The sequence below is a fragment of the Parambassis ranga genome, chromosome 17 (genome assembly GCF_900634625.1).
Source record: "Parambassis ranga chromosome 17, fParRan2.1, whole genome shotgun sequence".
Lineage (NCBI taxonomy): Eukaryota > Metazoa > Chordata > Actinopteri > Ambassidae > Parambassis > Parambassis ranga.
The window spans coordinates 2,576,256-2,600,589 of record NC_041037.1 but is presented as its reverse complement, the minus strand read 5'-3'; the positions used below and the strand labels follow the sequence as shown (position 1 = coordinate 2,600,589).

The window sequence follows — 24,334 nt, the reverse complement described above, 5'->3', positions numbered from 1 at the left end:
CCCAACCTTAAACGCAGTAAAATGTCAGCCTGATATCTCCTCCTGTGACAGGAGAAGATTCGCTGAATATGAGCAGAAACTCAGGTGTATTCTGAGGCTTTTTATGCTGCTTTTTTTTTCTTTTCTTCTTCCCTCCCTGTGCAGCAGAACATCCTCTTGTCCTTTGGGAGACAGCGGACCTGTCTCTGGAAGGAAGGAATGTTATCTAATGGTACCAGATCAAAAGGCTCATCATTACCAGAATCCTCCCCTGTCAGAGCGTGAATTAGAAAGAGTCTCCTTCAGACCAGAAGTTTTTTGAAGTGCACTGGGAACTCATTTCTGAACATGTAATATCAAGAAAAAAAAAGTCATTTTTGGAAAGGTCAACCGAGAAATATGCAAGGATTGGAAGCTTCAACAGTTGGTGAAAACATGGCAAACATCAAACTTCGGAGTGATATAGCTCCTTGTTATGTTAATAGAGTTCTGCCCTGTGAGTCAATTTTTATGCCTCTCTAATTTTGAAATAGGGAAAAGGAGGTCACAATTATACAGCAGTGTTGAAAGCTCATCAGTTTTTCCCCACACAGTTTGAAACTGAGTACAGTGCCCCAGCTTCAGTACATGGACTGTATTTAGTCGTCCTGTGTTTTGCGGCAGTAAACATATTATGGCATCACCGGTTAGAAAAGGGCCTTTTATTATTCACTTGCCATGCATTATAGTCCCTGGTGCAGAGGCAGAAAATGACTGCGACACAATGGCAGTAATAAATATTTCAGGAGCCAGGCAAGTGCGGACAACAAACCTGACTGGATAAACAAGCCAGAAATCTCATTGCGTCTCCTCCCAGGTAAGATAAATACATACAGAGGCTGTATCGGAATGATTTAATACCGATCCCTGCTCCTCCAACAACTTAATCCACTCATCCTCTCCTTTCCTTCGCACTATTCAAATCATACACAGTGACCAAAATAAGGTGTGTTGTGTAACTTTTTCCCACATTACCTTATTTTTCGGTCTTCTTTGTGAACACTGGTAGTGAATGCTATTATTCTAATAGCTGTTTTTTTCAGTCAGTTCATATTTAATATCGCACCATTACAGGTTGTTGATGAAAGTGATGCAGGATATGAAAGTTTCTCTTGGTACAGCAGCTCCTGCGTCTGTTTTAGTCAGGACTGTTATTTGTCAAAAAATTTAAAAAAAGGCTTGCAATGCCATTCAAAGACACAGACACACACCGATCTGCAGGTGTACCCCCTCCACACTGCACTGTATTTTTGAGCTCCATTGTGACAGTCTGTGTCACAGATTTAATTTCTCCCACCATCTGCTGGCTGGAGGCCCAGCGTCGTAGATCATATCCGGCCTGACAGATACAAACTGCATCTGTCTATGCATGCTTCTCCCAAGGACTCACACAATATGGCAGGGTTGAAGCACTGTCCCGGCCACCCAATCTGCATCCTTACATCCTCGCTTCCAAGGACTTCTAAGTAGGGCATTTTTAGATTTAAAGCAATCTTTATTGTGTTTTATGTTTTCAATAGAATGCACAGAAAACAGGATCTGTACAGTGATGCGTTCAATGGACCGACAGAGTTCATATAATAATACATGCTTCTACCTTCTACAGTGACCCAGAAACCCAGTCTCTGCTTTCTCACACACACACATTGCATTCCTAGTATATACCTTATGGCTCTAATCCCTGCAGCCACTTCGCCGAAGTGCCCTTCAGCGATTCTAAGCTGCCAGCTTGTTGTGCTTCTAACCTTCTCTGCCTTTCATTATCATTTAAAAAAGAAAAAAAAAATCAATCAGTGAGATCTGAAATGAAAAATCATTGTTTATTACTTCAGTTTTCATTTAAATAATTTAGAATAAATGCAGTATGATCAATAAATAGCTGCTATTAATCCTGATCTTGGTTGATTGATCTCACCCTGGAGATTTTAATTGACACTGGACTACATTTTTTTAGATAATACGTAAGACATCTGGATGGAGCCGTTTTTGCTTCAAGGCAACATTTTATCATCTGTACTTGTCCATCAATTCCTCCATGCTGTTGGCAAGCTGTACCTGCAATGTCTGGTATGTCTGTTCTGATCACGTCTGTGGCCTCAGGGGAGGGGGAGAGAGAGAGGGAGAGAGAAAAGGGAGCGGGCAAAGGGAGTAACATTAGAAAAGTGGTGGAGAGAAGCATTGAAGCTAGACATGTTATAATTACTGCAAAAAATGTATTTGGTTGTTGTTGTTGCACAGGTGGTGGATTAGACTGGGTTTTAAAAGTCAGTTGTTCATTAAAGCTTTCTTTCCTCTTTCTATATAAAAGCATGTAATTTGGCATTAAAACCTCAAAACACATCTCCAGACTGTCCTAATGACTTAAGAGTGGATTTTCATTTCTCCTAATTTCACCCATAACTTTAACCACTTAGCTGAGAAATCTGCATCGTGAAAGATAGTAAGACGCGGCTAATGTCGGCGGCAGTGGTGTATTTATCCTGTTTTAAGTGGGTCAGTCATTGTCAGTGCGAGAGGTTTTTTTCTTCTTCCCGTGTAACATGTTTATTGAACTTCTAAGAAGAGGGAAGGAAAAGACTGAAATTGCTGAACAAATGATGGTCCAAGTGAACGCTTTCTTTCACTAAACCAATTATGAATTAAAAATATCGTTGTGTACAGACAACTACGCAGAGTGGACACAGTAATCATAACACCAACAGAGGAACTGCCCCGCAGTAAACGCAGCCTACAAAGACATCATTAGCTTCACTGCTCTGTTGTATTGGATTGCATAGTATTGCATAGGCGTGCCTTTTATCCATCCTCTGTAGTTCACACAGTGACTGTTTGCTTCCTGTTTGTACTCAGCCTGGAGCCTGACACCATTTTAAAGTTGGGAGGTACGGCCTCGTTTGATTGTCAGGACACATTGCTGTCCTTATCCTGCTATTGGAGATGTGACAAGACATGCACATCCATTAATATCAGTGTATTGTCAGGAACAGACAAGGATATCCACAAATTGACATTTGCTATTAAATATCTGCCAAAAACAGCTGCCACAGGCTTTTATCATTCAATTACAGATTTTTACTGTGAGACCATGGCCGATGGGATTATCAATAATAGTTGTTTTTTTTACCATGTGTGTACTCAGTCTGCTCCTTTTTATTAGAGTGTTTAACAAGCTGTCAGGTCATCTTTGTTTGTGGGAAGTTTTGTGTGATTATCAGAGCTCAAAAAGCTCTTTACTTTTTTGTCATGTCTCACTCACTCTAAACCAGACAGGAGGAGGCCGGCAGGGAGAACAAGTCAAGCATCAAAATGTGAAGATCCAATAACATTTTTCCAGAAATATAAGCAGTCGCTCTGAATATAAACACAGGGGGTGATGGAAACTGTCACTCACAAAATGTGCTCCTGAATCAAATTGATATTTCAAGGGTCAGACACAAGTCAATGTGAGCTTACACCTGAGCGCTCTGAGCCCTGCTGACAGCTACAGCGTAATTTTGCATCAAATCAATTGGTTCTTTGCTTCATGCTGTTCGTCTTAGTTAAAACTGTTTTATGCACATCAAAGGTAAACTTGGTGGCATTTTCTAAGATGTCAGCGGTTAATAAACACATTATATTTAATATTCTGTCCATGGCAGAGCAAAAAAAAAACAAAACAATAATTGAATATATTTACCATACATTGAAAGTCAGATTAGATGACTGGTTTATTGGCATTGTGTGAGCCTGTTCGTTTGTTTTTTCTTAAATGCATTGTGCATAGGTTGGTTTAGTGTAGATGATTTTATCCAGTGAAAGCTGCCTGTGTCTCTTTGTGGGCCTGTGAGTCATGCAAACCCAATGATTAGACAACACTCAGATGCCAGAAGAAAAGAAATCCCTCTACAATGGAAAACAATTAACGAACTTACATAAAAACCCTGCAAATGGGTTTTACTTCTGTGGTCTATTTCAGCCCTCTGTTGTTGTATGTGTTGTGTGTGAGGGTATGTATCTTCAGCAGTGCGTTTTGTGTGTTTCTCATCTATTTAGCAGCACATCATCACACATAAAGACAGTAATAGGTGGGTTGTCAGTGATTCCCAAAACAACTCGCAGTATATTTTTTTATTTTGGCACAGCATAAAAAAACGGTTTCATCCACAAATATTTTAACCAGAATTACACATGCTACACAGGCATAATAAATCTTTATTAATTCCTTCATAACAACACCTTTTCCGGTGCAGGTATAGAGCCAGGTCCTCCTCATAGCTCTGCAGGCCAATGAGTCAACAGCTCCCCAGGCCCTGACCTGGCTATGGATGGATGGGCCCACTGCATGTCAGGGGAGGGGAGGGGGGGGGGTTTAATACCTACACTCAATGAGCTGGCTAATGGGAGTCCTTTCACCCCGACCCCTTTTCCTTTACACATTTACACACCCTGCCCTCTTGGCTTATCCACTGGGCCACACACGAGGCGGAGGGAGGACGGCTTGACTCCCTGTCAGCCTTATAGCCTTATAGCCGGGCTTTAAGCTTCACATTTAAGAGGCATAGTCCCATTTTCTCTAAGCTGCTAAGCTATGTTTTTCAAGGTTGTAGCTGATGGGCCTGCTTACAGCTGTCAAAGGCACTGTTGATTTTGCATGCATTACATCTCCATCTATAATATATATATATATAGAGATATTTCTTAAAGCAGTTGTTGTGAAGGACGGATGACTGAGCAAGCATGCCCTCCTTAACGCTCACATTGTCAGGTCATGCTAACCCCAAGGAGAACTTTCTTGTTCTTTAATTATATCTGAGGTAAACTTCTGTGTTCGCTCAATTATTGACTCAGGCTGTGACCTCTGCTAATGAAGTAGTAGTGAGGATAGAAGCAGGATGGTGAATAAAGCAAGAGTAGAGAAAATGTATGTGGTATGTTAGGCTTCGGTTAACGTCTGGCAAGTGAAGGTGTAGTGTTTAATTTAGCACTTCATGCACATGTACGTCTTTAAATACTTAATAGGAACTATATAGGAACACTTTGACTTGTATGGTTCTTCTGTTGCACTGTGTGAGGAGGGCTAACGAGCCAATTCACAATATCTACATGATCAAACGGTGTGCAGCAGGTCATGTTTGTCTGTTGACCATTGATGGTGTTACGGTGCATTTTTTCCTGTCTGGAGGTGAGCCGTGAACAGGTCGTAGCATTATGTTGGTATTTTTGTACACCAATCACTCCTGCAAACCTCGACACAATCAAAGTCGAGGCTGTCGGCACTGGCTCACAGACTCTGTGTATTATTCATTATCTCTGACTGAGAGAATAAGTAAAGGCTGTCACAGGAGCCCAGTCAGTGAGGATTTAATTAACAGAACCTGCCACATTCCACTACATCCACTGCCTTTCTCAGAACTCATAAAAGCCATCCCTATCTGCCGTAATTACACTAAACATGTCACAATAAAGCTCTGCCGATGATTAATTTGAGTTGTGGAGAGGATCAATTAATTCATTTATTTGCAAACCGCCACTTGGCTTCTTTTTGTAGACCGATTTCATTAACCGTCACGCTTCCTGATTTCTGGTCCTGTCCTTGTCCCCCCCCCACAAGACACCTGGAGAAATAGCCTGTCTTATTAGCCACATTGCATTACCACAGAAATTTACCATGAGCCCTGAGGTTTTTCCATCTTAGAGGCAGTTACATTAAAATGAGTAGTAAACCACAAACCGTGTACTCTGTAATACCATAATCTCAAGGGTCTTCAATCAAACTCCTGTTAGTAAGACCACAAGGCAAGGAGCAGAGCTGTAATCTCAAAATGAAAGCCTACAGCTGTGCTACTCATACAGCGTAGTTAATGGAGGATGTGATTCTGTGCAGCAGCGCTTGTCCCACAAGGTGACTCGGTCAGCATAACCATGTGAATTCAGAAGACCACCCTTGGGTTGCAGTAATGGGTCAGAGGCCAGGGTGATGTACTAACTGGTGTGCCGCGGCATAAATAACAGGCACGGGGCATCTGGCAGGGCCGTAGATCATAGCGACGACAGTGGAAGTATGATATCAGATAGGAGAAAGAGGGAGAAGTGGAGATAAATAGGAAAGTGGAGGCAGAGATGATAAAAAAACAGGGAGGGAAGGAAGGAGAGGAAGGAGTGGGGGGGAATTAGATGACTGTTATTGATTATCTGCCTGTAGGCGAGGAAGTAAGGCCAAATGTTCTGCTCAGGCAGACAAAAAAGTGTATTATTTCAAAGGTCATGGCATGCATTACAGTCTTTTTACTCCACGTACACTTGGATAAACAGCTCAGTGATACTACCAGTAGCATGTAGTGTATTAACAACCGCATTAGCAGTGTTTTTGTTATGGCTCTGCTTTTGTGATGGTCCGTTGCCTGCAGGTGTGTCTGAGCACGCAGCTCCTTCACTGTTTGTTTGATGCCCTGCTATCTCCATAGAAACTGTCATAACACCTGGTGTAAGAGATAGTGTGCCAGACACGACAGGCCCGACGAGATATTCAGATGAGTTTTAATGCACATTTCAGTGCTCATTGTACATTTGCATTTGGTTTTGCCTGCTGTCTGAGCCTAAATGTAGTAAACAGACTTATCTGTCCATCTATTAAGCCTGTTGCATAACCACCGACTCCCTCTACGTCACTGCTCACGCTGACTCAGCTCTTGTCTGTGGAAATTTTAGATTTGCATCTCGTGGCCTTTGTTTCCCATTCTGCCGTCGCTCTTCCGCTTTTCACGTCATTACAACAGTGTTACATCAATGGCCCCTTTGCGCCGGGTCTTTGATGTTCGGAGTACGCCCTGTCATCTCTGCCGAGGACACCTCTGCAGTGGGAGCTCTGCCAGCTAGCATTTCTCTGAAGAGCAGGAGAGTCCTGCTCACATGCCCCTCATTGGCAAAACATGTGAGAAAACTCTTTGCCCCTCATGTTTTGCAAGTCAAAAGCTAATAGTTGCTTGTCACAAGATTTATGAAAAAAAAAAAAAAAAAACTCGGGTGACCACGTTAAAGGAAATGTTACTAAGCAGTGTTTATTGGGTGATTACTTTTGCAGTTCAATGCTTTCTGAGTGAACTTGCTGAATGTTTTACACACCATCAACAATCAAACTATTCATAGAGCGCTTCGAGTTGAGCTGGTGTTAGCTTTGGCTTTCTGTTTTCACCTCCCGCTGCTGCTGACATCTCTCACACTCTCTTCCGTGTCTCGGGCAGATGCAAATGTCTGTCTCGACGATGTTCTTGGCCAAAAAACAGCTGAAGGCCGTGTGCTTTGTTTTTCTGCTGACTGCTCATCTCCTTCACTCGGCGGTGCCAAATTGACTCAGATGAGACATAGACAACACTTACAGCACTGTGTTTAAAGTCGCTCACAGGTTGGACTGCTAGGAAAAGTGAACAATGAAACATTTATCAGTTAAATAAATTAGAAAGACTAAATCTTTGTGGTGGTTTTAATAAAATGGATTTTGTTTTCAAATGCTTAGCTCATATTTCATTAGGCAGGAGGCTGTGTTGCTGCCGCTGTGGTCCTTTGGTTCACACTATCAAAGGAGACATCACCTTTAATTGCCATCCATCACTTAGCAAAGGGCTCATGTGGGGATCATGAGGTGTTTTTTGCTGAAGGACTCACTCTTTAACCTTCATTTTTGAAGGAAAACATTGATGAGATTAACTATTGATACATATTGACGCATCTCTTTGTTCACGTTAAGTTAATACATTGAATGGGTATTCCCCGGTAGGTGTCATGGCTGTATGTGTTTCTGCGAAGGGGTTTTTCTCTGGTGTAATCCTCACTTGACATTCACCCCTTCTTGCCCTAAAGACTGTAAGGAGGAAGGAGATAACCAGGCCAACGCGGAAATGGAAATGAGAGGCAGGCGTTTTATATGCTGAAGTCTTGCATCTTGTGCCACTGTGTCAGGACTCCCCTGCTAAAAAGGAAGTGGGGTGTCTGGAGTGTTTTCCCCCATTGAGATGAGTGTGTTTGGGTTGTGGGAAAACGCTGGCTGACGTTACTGTGGGATTGAGCTCCAGCAGCCTCCCAGTGGGACAGAAGGACAGCGATGGGTCTCTTTCAGCAGGGCTCTGATTAGACCCATCGCCCTAGCTGCCACGCTCCACTCACACTGGTAATTGGAGCTGGCAGGAGGCTGGCATGCAACCTCCTCCTCTGCCCCCTCCTCCCCTCCTCCCTTACCCTCTTCTTTTTACATTTTTTTTCTATCTATCTATCTGAATCTTACTTCACCTGCCTATGGCTGCTGCCTCCTCAACATCCTGGTTCATGATCACAGTCTTTTATAATTGTGATAACATTTTACTCTTTAAAAATGATGTTCCCAGTGTTTCCTTATGGCTTTTATGCATAATCAAGGCCCCCACTGGTATCCTAATTGAGTAACAGTGCAGAAAAAAACACATTAAGCCTCCTCCTTTTGCCATAAACTGTTAAGTTTATCTGCTAAGCAGCTTGTATTGCAGGGTAGCCCTGCATGATGAATGGCTGTTGAGAGAACAATGGTCCTATTTATTTTTCACGACATGGAAGAACCAGTTCATGCATACCTAGCATTATGTCTTACTTGCATCGTGCCTCTGGCCCTACACAAATCCAGGGTGTCTCTACACCTTTTGTTTTTTTATTGTGACAACTGTATCGTAGACACTTTTTCACAAATGAAACGCACACTGGTCCTCTCAGAGTGAAATATGTGTGACGCTTGATTAGATCAGAGGCAGAATAAAGGTTTGCATGCAGCATGCGTGATTGCAGATTGTTTAGTCTGCCTGTAAAGTGAATAAATTACCAGCGGAATACACTGGAAAGAAGAACACATTCATCTCCTTATGAGTGTAACTCATGACATTTCTTGCTTTTACTTTTTTTCTTCTGGTGCCGCTGCACTGTTCATCTTTGTAATGGAGCGACTACGTGACGTTATCTGAGGATATTTGCCGTCCTCATATTTTCCTGCTTGGACTAGACAGAGGAGAAATTACACTCCAGCACAAGAGAGCTTTTTTTTTTATTATTATTAAAAATTCCCTCAATCTTGACAAACATCAACCTGCATTGCCCACATTGGATTCTCTCCAATTTTCCCTTTTCTTTCTCTTCAAATTAAAGAGGACTGAACAAAGGCATGTCTTTGTCTTCTCGGGATGACAAGTTGGCAGACAAGGCCAGCTGCTCGAGTTGCAATTGCAGACAGGGCTCAAATCTCACCCAACAGATTGACATCATCTTTGATAAGTGTATTGAAAGAACTTTCAATTATCTTCTTTTTTTATTTTTTTGCCAGAGACGTCTTATTTTTTTGCAGCTTTCTGTTAGACGTGTGCTGAAAAGTCTTAAGAAATGTAACCTTTTCAGCGTAAGCATGAAGCTTAAACCAAATTAGAATAATAAACTGCCATTTGCCACTATAATATAATTAATACAATATAACTCTTTCAGTGCATAAATTAATGTCATTTCTGAGAAACTGTTTGTGGTGAGTGTGTAAGCATGGACTACTCAGCCCTCCTGATCCATTTTGGTACATTTTTCCTTCTCTTTAGAAGAGGATTCAAAGAGTAGTGTTTATAAACCCTCCATATATGCACTAAATTCAGTGTAAAATATACAAGACGTACCAGCATTGCATGCGTTGACTATAGAAGCTCTGCTCCTCCTCCTACATAATGTATCACATGAGCTTACATGCAGCCCTGGCTGAGCTGCTGTACAACAGTTTCCCATGTTAGAATTGACACACCATGGTCCACTTTCCACTAATCAGAGACACTGGAAACACTGTGGAGGTCCATCAGTGGTAATAACAGCTCACCTGCACTGCAAACACGGAGCAGAACTCAGGGATAGATTAAAGTGCCAGCTTTCCAGCAGTTTTTAAATGAGTCCCTGTTTGTGCTTCCTGATATGACGGAGCCGCTGACTCGTGTAATAACTCCTCTGGGGTCTTTCACCCTCTTTTACCAATGGTTAGCATTTTGTCACATCCCAGGAACATTTCCCAATAATGTTCATCATAAATATTCTATAGGCAGCAATGCAATACTCTAGCTTCTTGAAGGAAAGAAAGCGTAGTTCCACAAAATAAACATTATGGTATGAATAGCTTTTCCTCTTAGTAATGAAAGCTATTTCTTTCTATATTTTACAAACTTTAATGTTTTTAGAGGAAATGGATCAATCTGCACTTCAGAATCAGGTATGACAGACCTCTCAGTCCTCCCGTACGAGCCCCCAGGGGTAACGGGCTTGATGTAATTGACACTACAGCGTCATGTCACATTGAATCGATTGGTTTCCGCTGTGTAGAGAGAAGATACACAATTTTCCAGCTGAGACTGTGGATTTTTTCAGTTATGTGGTCCATGAACAAACAGCATACATAACACATTGAACCATGATAAATCTATTATAATATTTATGTGTTTGCATATATATAATAGATTTTTTTCATAGTAAAACTGAAGCTTTTATTGATCAATTAACTAAATACAATATTCATACAGCCTATAACCACAAGAACCCTGTCTGCAGGCTGACCTAGTGAGTGTGTAAGAGTGTGTGTGTGTGTGTGTGTGGGTAAAAACTGGGTCCATGTCAGCAGGCACAAAGGGACCTCCTCTGAGATGATCCATTATGAACATATTCTGAGTGTTTGGTAAGTAGGTGAGACTGGAGTTCAGTCCCCTCAAGGTTTAGCATAATTCAGTAGTTTCCCCACATTTTATCCTAAAATGCGTCTCGCAGAGGAATCAATCATTATCTTTTTAGTGTCCATTTTTAAAAAATCCTTCTCTAAATACTGAGAAAATGACTACCTCTTCCACAGGATATGTTTCTAGTCTTTGTCTCCGTCTGTGTGTACCTTTGCCCTTCTCTTTCTCTGTGAAGGTTAGAGAGAGCAAACCACAGAGGAACACCACAACACTGCCGCCATTATTCATGCAATGACAAACGGTGCGGTATTATTTCATTGTGCTGTTGTTGTCTGTTTTATACAGGTATCCTCTTTTGTAGAGGTACCGGTTGGGATGTCTGAAAACTAATTCCGTATCATTAGACAGGAAGTGAGCCTCACCGCAAAGATAAGAGGGCCATGCAGAGATCTGTCAACTACATCTGAATTTGAGACGATCCGGGCTACAGGCCAAACACAAGGGTGAAGGGGGGAACAACTGCTGGGCTCAGTATCAGTACAGAAACGCAGCCATGTTCCCATTCATGCTCGAGTCATTTAAGTTTACATATGGATTTCTGGCTTTGACGAGTTCAGTAAGGAGGTCTGGGGGGGCGTCTAATATACTTATTACACATTCAAGATGCCTTAAAAGACATCCTGGTGGAGAAGTCTTCAGTCTCCTCACCTAACCCCTCCTCAGTTTTTTGTGAACCATTCACTTTGTTACGCCCGACAAACCGGCAGCCTGCCTGTCACACAGTATGCACTGGAAAAGGCTCCCCTCCACCGGGACTGGCAAAGGATAAATGGCTATAGATAATTGATGAATAGATTAATAGCATTTCCCTCAGCGTCTTCTGGTACTCGTTTTCTTCATCACCGCGGAGCTCCTGTTCTTTGCTTATAGTTAGATAACCTGCAGTTTGGTATCTTTTCATGGTTGAAGCTGCAATCATTAGCACTTATTTCATCTTAACACTTTGCCCCCAATGACACATCTACATACAGAGAGACAGATAAAATATATTACCAGTTCAAGAGCACGCCGATAATAAGACCTCTCAAAGGCTATCGTGTTTCCTCTTTATTACTGCTGTCCAGAGGTTAAATTGGGATTTACTATGAGCATGAGGCTGGAGGCTCGGATTTTGGTTCCTCAGCTCAGTTAGGCCTTGGCATGAACTGTTGATTTGTTTTTTTAAGAAAAACATCTTTATTAAATGCAGTATAATTAATGGTGCAGACATCATTGTTAAATCTGAGTATGGTGAGCCTGTCTGAGGATGACCTCATGGTGTGATGTCAGGATACTATCATTTTCAAACCTTTTTTTTTTTATTATAGAAAACCCAGATTCAGCTGTAGGGATTATACGTTCTGTGTTTTCATGGATATGCTGTTACATTCATTATGATGAGTTGGATTATTCAAATAGGTTTGTTTCATTTGCTAAGCCTAAGGCGGCTCATCTATGCATGGGTACCCAACAGCAGATCACAGCCATCCTTCTTCTGTCTAAACCTGAGACTCCCTGTGCTGTGCAGTAAGCCTGCTATGATAATCAATCACAGTTTTTTTCCTCCAACCCAATCTAAATCTGTTCCCCATCTCCTATTCCCCTGTAGTATCTTCTCCTTACACTAATTTTGTGTATTTGTGTGTATATGCTCTGATTACTGTTTGGTCTGCCACACCTGAAATGCATTTTCATCTCTTTCATCCTCTTCTCTGTCCTTGGCAACTCAGCCGCTTTGATGCACACAGCAGTTGAAAGCTTACTCTGTCCAGAGGTTGTTTTTTTTTTTTGGCCTTAATAAAACTAAACTCAAAATGTTCTTTTGCATATTCACAGAGAACCAGATCCCTCATGGCTTCCCCACTATTGACATGGGACCCCAGCTCAAGGTGGTTGAAAAGACCCGAACTGCAACGATGCTGTGTGCCGCCAGCGGAAACCCGGACCCGGAGATCTCCTGGTTCAAGGACATGCTTCCTGTGGACATAAGCAACAGCAATGGACGGATCAAACAACTTCGCTCAGGTACGCTTTGATCAGAACTGTACACCAAGTACTGAAAAGAAGCAAAAGGCCTTTGTTTTCCTTTTATGTATTCTTTTTCATTACTAAGGACATGAAAGTTTTATTCAACTCGTCATTGTCACCTTGATTATTTCACTGACAGTTTCTGCACAGCAGCCACTTACAAAGTAACAGAAGTTGGAACGACGTGCTTGTGTTTCTGCTGTCTTTGACAGGAAGCTTCTAACCTTCAAAGTACCAAAAAAGATGTTTTCTCACCATTTTAAATAATCTTTAATCCGCTCTTAAACATGCAGCTGGCTCACAGTGAGGCCGGCCGATGATGCTTGAGCGAGGATTCAAACTTGTGCGATAATAAAAATCAATGAGCTAGTCTAAAAACTAGTGGCCTCTTGATCAGGAGCATGTACTGGTTCACGTCATGAACCCTGAACTAAAGCTATAAAAGTTCCTTTTACACTGGACAAAGCACCCACTACCATCTGGCCTCCGTTTACAGTAGATAAAGGGGGGTTCAATCTGTCATTATTCCTTAGTAAAATTACCCCGTCCTTGATATTTATCAGCACCGAATGTGAATGCTAAAGTGAAATAATATATGACGCCTCTGTGTGAATGTGTTAAAGCAGTTAAAGCAGTGCTCAAACTCAAACCGAAGCCAAATGATCCACTCTGTGTTTGAGCAGGCCGACGTATCTACTGCCAATGGGAAAGGTGTCAATGTGCTCACTAATTTCAGTATAAAAAGGGGAATTAGTGAGGTAGAATCCACTTTGTGGAAAAGCAGCTTAGAGAGTGTCAGGCCACGCTTCAGGTCAAAGACTAAAAGATGAGCGGACACTGGGTCAGTTGGTGCGTCCAGCATCATCCAGCAACAAATTAGATCCAAATGAGATGCGGACAAACTTTAATTGTTTGATAATGTGTTTACTGCAAGTGTATAATCGTGCATAAAACAGTGATTTTATTTTATTTTATTTTTTTTACCTCCAGCTACAAACTTTTAATTAGTTTTCTTCCTCACATACGTCGCGAGTGCCTGAAAATGTGCTGATATGTAATGCCCTCAGACTAACAATTCTTTTTTATCCACCACCCTTTTCTTGACATCTGCTGCTGTGTCAGGATTTACATTACTGCGTGTGACCTGAAATGAGGCCAATTTTTTGACAACGGAACAGGAACATTAATTTGCTGCCACAGTTTAACAGAGAAGGCAGACCCGGTTGTTCTTATTGCATCACTCATGCTCGGTGTTTTAATGAGCACACAGACTATATTTGCTGTATCCTCTCACGCGCCATCGTTCACGCTGTAGAGATACTAACTTCTTTACTACCCCTGACGTAAATACGTCTCGCTGTCCGTCTCTGTTTACTGTGAATGATTCTTATTAATTATTCTTGCTCATCTTACTAACAGCTGTCAGCAGCACCAAGAGTGGAAGCCATCTTAAATTACAGCACTTAATTAAGATACATCTCTGCCATTTTAAAGCAGCTGTGAAGCAAGTGCCGTTGTCTTTTCAGCATGCACTTGCATCATAGAGTATTGTGTGTACTGCTCCTGCATTGCATTTAAGTGGCTTCTACTCTCAATCAGATTTTTCTGTGGCCTGTCAGACGCCATGTTTTTTTCTCCCACTGCTCCAAGTGGATTACTAACTAATCTCTCAACCCTGTTTCCATCGAAATTACTCCCACCTAGGTGGTACACCAATTAGAGGTAAGAATGATGAATAAAGTGTGTTGGAAAATATCACGTCCACACCATTCCCTCACACCCACATCAGATCCTTCTGCATCATCGCCCCACCCACCCTGACATCACCAGGTTCATCCACTCTGTTAGCGCTTTCCCTCCTCATCTCTTCCCGACATGTTGTGTCTGCTGTCTGCTCCTGAACAAACAAATGATCACCAACCCTGATGTCAGGAGAATGGGAGTGCAGAGGTCCAGGCTTTTTTTTCTTGCCTGTGCTGAACATTCACATAGAGACAAACATTTTAAACTAAAGACACCAACCGCCAACACTACTAAAGGATCAACCTGCCTCTCCTATGCAGCCTCAATGTAAATGAGTGCATTTGCATACAGCCTATGCAGCATCACCCCCCCAGCACGGGCAAAGGAAACCTGGCTGAGATTGTTAAGATGGAAGCTTCAACCCCTTTTTATGGAAATCACCTACTTTCCCACCAGCCTGAAAGTATGATTTTCCTTTAACAACAGTGAGCCAAATAGTGGAAGTCTGGGGCAAAGTGAATGCATTTCAGGCTGTCTGTGCATCCGTGGCGCCTAACAAAGCCCATATTCGATTAGATGTTTAACTTTTCAGGAGTTAAGGGAACTTTATGGCAGCCTCTGTGCCCCTCAGGTAATTTCTGCTTCGTAAAACAGTGAAATGACCTTGTCGAAGATCCACCAGTGCTTGGAAGTAAGTAGTTGGAAGTAATTGCAGTCTGACAACTGCCATCGCAGTAACCTTCTACATTTCTGTACTACCCACACTGTTTGCTCCCATGGGAGAGCTGGCGGATTGACAGATTGGTGACACCAGCATTAGTATGCAGGTGCATGTCAGTGCTGAATCAAGACAACGATGAGCTCAGCAAGCCGAGCAAACACCTCGGAGGGATGTGTTGTCATGAGATCTAAGGTGGTATAATCACATGTCACAGCCCCGCCCTGTTTCACTTCTGTTTTTTTTGGTCTTGAGTACCTTACGGTTGGTTGGTGGTGAACCTGTTTGTTGCATTCATCTCATACTGTGCATGATGTGAAAAATGTATTCTGACATCATCTTATGCTGAGTATTTTTGTCATTTCCAAACTGCATGGTGGCTCGCCGCTCGTACCATGCTGCTTTGTGACATACATAAGTGTTGCTGAGAGGAGTAGCTCTGCATTGTTGATGTATTTCAAACTGTGCGGTGCAGGTAAGGTTCTTCTTGCTGGCTACTCCTTTCAGTTGTTGTGGAATTGCTTCATCTGTCAGCCATTAGCAATTCCATAGCAATGATTACATGATAGCTGTGGACACGGAGTGTCAGAATGACCACAGCCAGACAAGGTCTCCTGGGCTTTTTATGCTTTGTTAGTAACAACATGTTAGCTTACTCTCTGATGACTACAGCTTCTTGGGATTGTGAATTGCTAATCTAAGCCATCTGGCAGGAGTATCATTTCAGTGAGACATGGTCAATAAACACCTCACTGCTTAACTCAACAATGACTGAAGAAAAGAAACCTGTTCCAGCAGCTGTTGGACTGACTGCTTCCTTTGAACTCAGTCCTTTAATTTAAATATAGTTGCCTTTTATTTTATATCAATAGCGTATCTGAAGTCCTTATTTGTAAGAGTTGCGTTCGTGTTCAGGCTTTACATAAATTTCCTTAAACCTACCTGACAATAAACAGCAGTTGGTTTCATTCTTATTCAGCTGACTAGCACAGATAATCCCCCATGACACAAAGATGTCAGTCAGCTAGTCCTAATCAGACTCTGATGTGTTATTTAAATGATGATTTGACCCTCAGTCACGGCTTTTTTGCTCCTAGGTGAATACTCAATTCGAATTTTTTACATGCAATAAAACTGTATCCATGTCTGGGTGAGACTAGTTGCTGATGTAGCGAGTCACAGCGCAGATATCTGCTGTGGTTTTTTTTATGCCAAGTTACATCTGGTATTCCTGCAACTGTCAAAACAGCTAAGTTTGTTAATCCTCTACGTAGGAGCTCTGCAAATTGAGAACAGCGAGGAGTCGGACCAGGGGAAATACGAATGCGTTGCCATGAACAGTGCTGGGACTCGCTACTCTGCTCCTGCCAATCTCTACGTACGAGGTAAAGTCAAATGTCTCTCTCAATTGTGGAGTTAATCCATCATTAATAACATTTTTCTCGTCTCCATGGTTTGTGTCTCTCCCCTTCAAACACCTCTTACACCTGTTGTTCGGCATGGTTCAAGCTCTTCTCTGGAATGTGCAGACTTGATAGACATCTTCTTCACTCCAGCATTGCAAAGAAAACAACTTTTATTATTGATTCTCATATCCCAACATAGTTCTGCTTCACCTTCAACATGAGAAGAGTTTTAATCAGCCGGCATTGTTTAACCGTTGCTCCAATAACCACGTCTGTGCCATTATTTCTGTCTCTCCTTCAACCCATTCTCACTCTGTGCCGTTCCTCCCATACCAATAAGCTGAACTAACCTCAACCTCCTGTTTGGCTGCTGACTCGACCAGGTGCGGCCTCTGTGAAAACAGCTGCATTGAAGCCGTTTCCTCTGCTGGCACCGATGCCAGGGCTCCTTTCTTTTTTTTTATTTTGACTGTATCGAAAGGCTCCATTATTCCATCCCGCACAGCCCCAGACACGGAGCGGTCTGGAGTTTTTTTTTAGGGTTTGTTTTTGTTGTGGTGTCTCCGTGAGCAGACTAATGCAGAGCAAAGGCACCATTGTAACCATCCTGAAAAAAAAAAAAAAAAAAGCTGGTGTAGAGGAGAGAGTAGTCAGGGTCAGACCCTGCGGATAACACCACCATGTCTGATGTACATTAAACAGAATAGCTGCGCCAGTTGTGAGTGTGGGTGGAGGGGGAGGTTGTGAAAGTGTCATAGCAAGAAAAAGGACACACTTGAATATACACTAATTTGGCTAAAAGCATACAGTAGTGTATCATGCAGGCTATTTTACAGATGAGTGATTTTATTGACTTCATTTGCCATCTTTCAAGATAAATTAAGTAAATTAGTGTCCACTCTTTCTCATCTATGCCAGATAAAGACTCTGTGTAGAAGAATATAGAGCTCAGATATGCATTGTTAATATTTAGGCATCCGTTTGTCTTCATAGGCAGGTAACCAAGAAAAAATGTTTTTGAAGCAGACAGGACCTCCTCCTGGATCAGAGGATTCAGAGAAATCATCCTCAAGGACCACGGTGGAATCGAATTTACAGATTAAACACTCTGGGCTCCAGAAGGTTTAGATCTTAAATCTTGACAGGGAGAGGTAGTCAGCCAAACAGCAAAGGCAAGGAGGTGATTCAAGTCTCGTCTATTAATCAGGACGTGTCTGTCACAGGTGCAGATGCTGCCTTTTTTTTCCTCCCCCTCAGAAGTAATTACAGTAGTTGCGTGGCGTGGCGCCAGCGGGGCCCTCAGGCCAACTTAGTCTGTAACACCACCCAGGTAGCTGTCAACCCACTGGCCTTAACACCAACTTTTCCGCCAGCCTCACCACACCAGCAGAGAGAGAGAAATCAAACCAACCGTAACCTTTTAAAAGTGTACTTGCCTGGAATGGAGAACAAAGGCTCCGGCCATGTTTTCACTCCGTCTTTGTTACCGCTGCAAGAATGAGGAGATGAGACCTGGGGCGGCGCTATCACCGGGGTGCTAGATTGGATTTAAAACATGAGGGACTCAAGACAACTGGCCTTTGACATGCCTCTCTTCCTCTCCTGATGTTATAAGTGTTTTTTTTCTGAGAGACTTGAGAGGAGATTTTACTGCTTTTAACGTTTGCTGTCAAACTTAAACACAAAGTCAAACCTCCAGTAAAATGACTTCACACTTGAACAAATAATTACACTCATTCTTAATGGACTGTGAAGTACAACATATTTCATCTCAGTGCAGGGATTAACTGTTTCAATGTTCTCTTTTTAATGTTGTAAATTATAACACACACTAAAATATTACACATTAAACCAGCTCCTTCTCTGGGTAGCATTGAAATGCTAATAAAGTTATTTGAAGGTGACATAGAAAAGATTAACATGAGAGAAGGAACCATGGGATTATTCTCCATCAACACCCTTCTAACACCCACCCACCACACACACACTCCTGTCAGGCTTGCATTAAATGTGCTTGTTGTGGGTTAGTGTTTCGTGTCTACAAATGTGTTCCTGCTTTTTTTTTTTTTCTGCTCACCGTCGCCACCTGATCCAATTCTCGTCTGCAGGTACACAAACACAGCGCCAGCACTGCCATCACCTCCCTCGTCTTGACATTTTAGAGCCACCAGAGAGTGATGTCCTCATATTTCCGTGCGGGCGGGGAGCAGGGAAGAGTGGGCTCATGGATTGTTTTTCCCCTTCCTGTCTGTGTATTTATTTACGTCCTTCCACTTGTCATCCATTAGATGAGTGTGCACGTACACATAGGTGTTGCAAGTGTGCCGTGTTTTTCCTGCCTGTGGGTCACTTTCGGTGACCCTCCTCTAAAGGGAGGACTCCATCAACGTGGGCAGAATCACAAGCGCGCTGTGATTGTGCATGAGCGCTCATTTGTCAAGTGCTTATCCCGGAACAGAGAAGGGGGTGTCAGCTCCTGTCTGCTGGCACTCCTTCATATATCCATGTGACATGTCAATATGTCTCGGAGGATAAAGTGCTGCAGCTGGGCTTCTCTTTTACCAAAGTATCTTCATGCTCTTCTATGTGTGTATATTTTTGTGTGTGTGTGTGTGTGTGTCAAGGAGGGAAACTTGCAAGGTGATCAATACACGTCAGTTTTATGAGGAGATTTATGAAAAGGCATATCCAGCTTCCCTAAATTAACATGCACCGAGGAATACATAAGAAAACTGAATCTAAATTGAAGTAATAATTTGCTGTGCTATATGAGGAATTCAGTGATTTAATCAACTAAACTCTACATTCAACACAAGTTGCAATGTAAATAATTACATATATTAACAGGATACAGACACACTGATGGCTTCTCTGGGCCTGAGCTCATGTGAGATGGACAAAGTGAAAAACTGTCCTGATCAATCAGAAACAAAGGAATCATGGATGTGTGGAACCATCCATCGTGTTACCGTCGCACATTTCAAAAGCCAGCATACATGATTGGGGCTCAGATGCTGCCAGCCAGGTGACAGCATTGTTTATTGCAGCAACACAATGCCAAATTGCATTGTGCATAAGGTTTGTTTAAAAAAAAGCATCATGTTGCTGAACCTAAGAGGCCCCAGATCAGTTGTGCAGATAGTTTCCTATATCGAGCAGTAATAAGAGGAGATTTCAGGTCCAGAGCTGTTACCGAGTGTTGTTTAAAAGCAGAGCTGTTGCAGCACTGTGGTAAACATGACCCTGCCCACCCCGTCGTTTTTTTCTGTTTTTATTTACATTTTACACCGTGTTTTTGTAAACCAGGGGTTTTAATACACACAGCGACAACACAAAAACACACAGTTAAAAGCAAGTTTCCCTCCCCGGCTCCTGTGTCTATGCATTACTCTGCCTCTCGTGTCACTAACTGACCGCTGTGTCTACAGAAGCATTGGTCTGTTTCACTCTTGTCTTCCTCTTCACTCTGTGTCTTTTCATTCCATCGCTCACCTCCATCAAATCACTCCATCCACAAACAGACCAGCGTGAAGGTTTGTCATTTTCACTTTTGTCACTTCCCATCATTTTTGATGCAGATTTTAGGTGAGATCCCTTCCACCCCTTCCACCCTTCCTCCTCCCTCTGATGAAGACATAAGACAAGACAAAAATAGCTCTCCCTAATCCTCCGTACTGTTAATGTGTGGTGTTGTCTACTTGTTTGCATGAATCCCTGAATAGACCTCGCATGCCTTCCCCGCCACTCCCCCAAACCGTGTTTCGATTAGTCTTGCCAACACATACAAAGGAGTCCCCGAGCTGTTAGCTTAAGTCATTGTTAGATCTTTGTTGTGTTACGTTGCTGTGCGTTCTTCCCAACCGCACCCATGTTGTCCCTGTCATCTGCTCTACACTACAAGCTATAGATGCTTTCACACTCAGACTTTTCCATCTGCCTCTGCGAGGCCCATCAGAGGTGTGTGATGGATTACTCTGGTATTCAGGTGGCAACCGGATTTGTCAGGTATTTAGGCAGCAACACCCCTGCATTCCCACTGAGGGACATGGGTATCAGAACTGACAAAGCTGTTCTCAGGGGATTATGTCTGTTTTACCACCATGGGCATCCTCCACCCAGAGCCTGAAGGATTTGATAGACACATGTTGTCCTAATGAGAAGACACAGATGTGGTTTTACTCCAAAGATCACCTTTCCTTTACTGTATAACCACTAATAATTAATAAGTTAACTGGTGACTGGTGGTCACATATTGATAGACTGATATTTTTATAGTTTAATGATTCACGTTGTCCCAGGCAGAGGTTGTGAAAATCTTCTTGTGCACCCTTTGCAAAACCTTACCACGCAAAGAGCTGACCTGTGGAATATTTAAGAATGAGCTGGCGGTCTGCTGACAAGAGGGGATGATCAGCCATCATGGTAGCCCAGCACTCCTGCCAGAAAGCCCGGGAGCCTGCTGACTCTGTGCCAGTTTGTGCCAGATATTGATTGACTGAACAGGTTCTGCTATCCTTGGGCACTTTGTCAAGGCAGTTAAATTTATAGGTATCCAGCAAGTAGGCAGGCAGAGTGAAGACAGGGCTTATTTTGTGGTTTTGATAGAGTCCCGGAGCCCATCTCTCCAAGCCGCTCTCAACAGGAGAGAGGCTTCGGGAGAATCGATAACAATTACCTGCCCTCTAGTCATTTTGTTCCACAGCACCTCTCCAAACTTAACCGCACGCCATGAATTATTCACAACATTAAGTGTTCAATATACACAGGCCCCATTGACTGACTGCTCTTAGCACTGTTTAGTCTATGGAATCATGAAAGAATAACAGACACTTTGAGCTTAATGGTTTTACATTAGACCTGCTTCTTTCAGGTCTCTCTTTTTCATAAGCATTGTTCTGAAAAAAAAAATGTCTGTCACAGTTGTGTGAGAAGACACAGGTGGCCGCCAACATGAATGGAATACTTTTTTCCTCAAAGTGCTCAAAGGAAAGCATGTTATGCATTAGTCATCCTGGAAATCACATGTTCAGTCATTTATATGAGAAAATTGCTCCAAGTGCCTCCTTTATCTTCGTTCCCCTCTGCGTGCTTAGGCTGATATCCCATCCCGTATCTTTCCTCAGCTCTTGTGCATGCATTGCTTGAGAATGTTGTCCCCGTCCCGTTCCCAGGCCGCTCAGTCTGTCCAGTCTTTGCATGTTGACACCGTGTTCCCATGAACCTCAGAGATCAAAAGTTTTGGTTGCTGTAAATGTTTAATGTGTCATTTCATTCCAGCGTTTGGTAACTTTTGAAAGTTCACATTCAATGAGTCGTTAAAGGGTGTTTGACAGTCTTCACTACTCTTGAGTGAACTCTTTATTGCTGCGGCTGTTATCGCGCCAAAATTGTGTGAATTCGAGAACATGCGTGACAGTTTTGTGGCTCCGATATGGAATATTAATAATTGTATGATTCTGAGCCAAGCATTTAGACTCACATGGGCCTGTTAATTACAACAGCAGTAGGTCTACATACAGCACCTCAATTATTATGGGAAAATTCAGATGAGTGTGAATCAGCACCCCCCCCCCCCCCCACACTCTTATTATAGTGCAGTCCAGAGAACCAGCCTTTTCCTGACTGGAATCTCAAAAGGTGCTTTTGTGTTTTTCCATTTCACCACATAATGAGGGGAATAACAAGCATGGCTGTAACGACGTTCCGGTTCAAATTAGATCGGGGAGGGATGGGTGGAGGGGAAGAAAGGGGGGGGGGTGGATTGGAAGGTGGAGGGCGACTCATATTTGAAAATCCATTTTCATGTAGACCGGTGCAAAAGAGCAATTACAGTCAAGAGCTTTTTTTTTTCTTCCCCCAGACAGACACAGAGATGTTGTAGTGCATTAGGGGAAACAAGCAGTATGAATTCTGCAGGGATAGTTTCATGCTGTAGTGTCTTGAAAACATACGGTCAGCAGTGGTGGGTTAGCAATAATGGGTCCTCAGTGGGGAGCTAAGTGTTTGGCTTGACTTCACTTTCTCCACAATCACGTTGAAAGAAGTTAGAGCTCCCCCTTCTTGTAGTTGGCACATTTTCAGCATGTCATACATTTAACAGGCGTGACACTGATGGATGTTTGCACAGCACTGTCAACTTTCTTTACCGTGTCAAGTCTGTTGCAAAAGTTACTAGAAAAAGATGTAAAATGTGTAAATATGGTAGGCATCTTTATTTAGATGGAAAACAAGTGGTATGTAAAATGCTGGCTGCCTGTTTATTCTTGGCTAGCTTTTCAGTAGTGCATGGAGCCTCTGCATTGGTCTTTGCCTTGTCCCTGGCGACGTCAATGGGCCCTTCTTGTCTCCATGGGAACCCCTTTTTAATGTCAGCCTATCTGCATATCAGAACTGCACAAAGAGCGGGAGAGAGAGAGAGAGAGAGAGAGAAAGACAGGCAGAGGCAGAAGGAGCCAGAGCGAGGGAGCGCAAGGAGAAATCAAACAATGGCATCTCCGCAGGGTCCCTCAGTGATGCAACTTTCGCCACCATTTGACACTCTGACAAAAGAGGGCCAGACATGGTCTCTAGCAAAACTGGGCTATTTTTGATTATATTCCCTTTTATAGGAAAGAGGATAAAACACCCCCTCAAAGGTTTCTTGTGAATTTCCAGAGCCATTTTGTGACAGTCCTATTATTCCCATTGTGCACTGCACATTTGGACAAAAGCGTTCAGCCCTCCATTCTATTAGCTTTTCTGAGTTAGCTTTAAGCCATGTGGTATACTATGAGGCCAAAAACACCTTACCTTCACCTTAGGTTTTCTTACCTAAGGTCCTTCCTTACTCCTTTTCTTCTTCTTCTTCTCCTCGCCCCCTTAGTGCGAAGAGTCCCGCCCAGATTCTCCATTCCACCCACCAACCAAGAGGTGATGCCGGGCGGCAGCGTCAACCTGACCTGCGTGGCAGTGGGCTCACCGATGCCCTACGTTAAGTGGACCAAGGATGACGTGGACCTGACCAAGGAGGAAGAGATGCCGATGGGACGCAACGTGCTGGAGGTCACAAACATACGGGAGTCGGCTAACTACACCTGCGTAGCCATTTCCTCTCTGGGCATGATTGAAGCCACAGCTCAGGTCACAGTCAAAGGTGAGAGCTTCATATGCACATGCTTTAAAATATCTTATACACAATACTTGCTTCCTCAGAGCGAGAATGTGTTTTTTGTTGATATTATTATAGCTTTGCCTTCAGTGAAATTCTGTCTTCATTATTTTCTCCTCGGTGTGAGCGAGCCTCCACCCACCTGTGTGTTTGTGACTGTGTTGTCCAGCCGTTGCAACCACTCTTATCAGTTTTTGTCTGTATTGAGTTCACTTCCCACTCAGCGGATCGATACACAAAATGTCACAGTCATTAGAGGAACCACAGCAATACCGACCCCCTTCTTCAAGGAAGCCACAAAGCAGACCCTCTATTTTGTTTGTATTTGTCACAACAGGAACCACTCTTCCAATTTTCTTGCATTGTCAGTAATAGCCGGGCCGATTATTAAAGCTGAAATTGGGCCTTCATTCTTGCTTTTCTACTCATTTTTAGAATAATGGCTGCTGACAGTACTATAAGAATTAGCTTATGAAACAATCACTTCACTTGGAGTTACAGTAGGGAGAATCACATAGGCAGTCATGTCTTTTTTTCATCGATAGCTGTG

The 24,334-nt window shown here is 42.8% G+C and overlaps 1 protein-coding gene across 5 annotated transcripts in view; it reads left to right on the top strand.

The window, feature by feature from the left end:
* ptprfb (protein tyrosine phosphatase receptor type Fb) overlaps positions 1-24,334 on the top strand; it is a 144,757-nt gene that overhangs the window by 69,011 nt on the left and 51,412 nt on the right. For all 5 annotated transcript variants that reach the window (XM_028428005.1, XM_028428009.1, XM_028428008.1 and 2 more), the window contains exons 5-7: positions 12,579-12,767; positions 16,506-16,616; positions 23,500-23,769. In XM_028428005.1, coding sequence (XP_028283806.1) covers positions 12,579-12,767; positions 16,506-16,616; positions 23,500-23,769 — 570 coding nt within the window. The remainder of the gene's footprint in view (positions 1-12,578; positions 12,768-16,505; positions 16,617-23,499; positions 23,770-24,334) is intronic.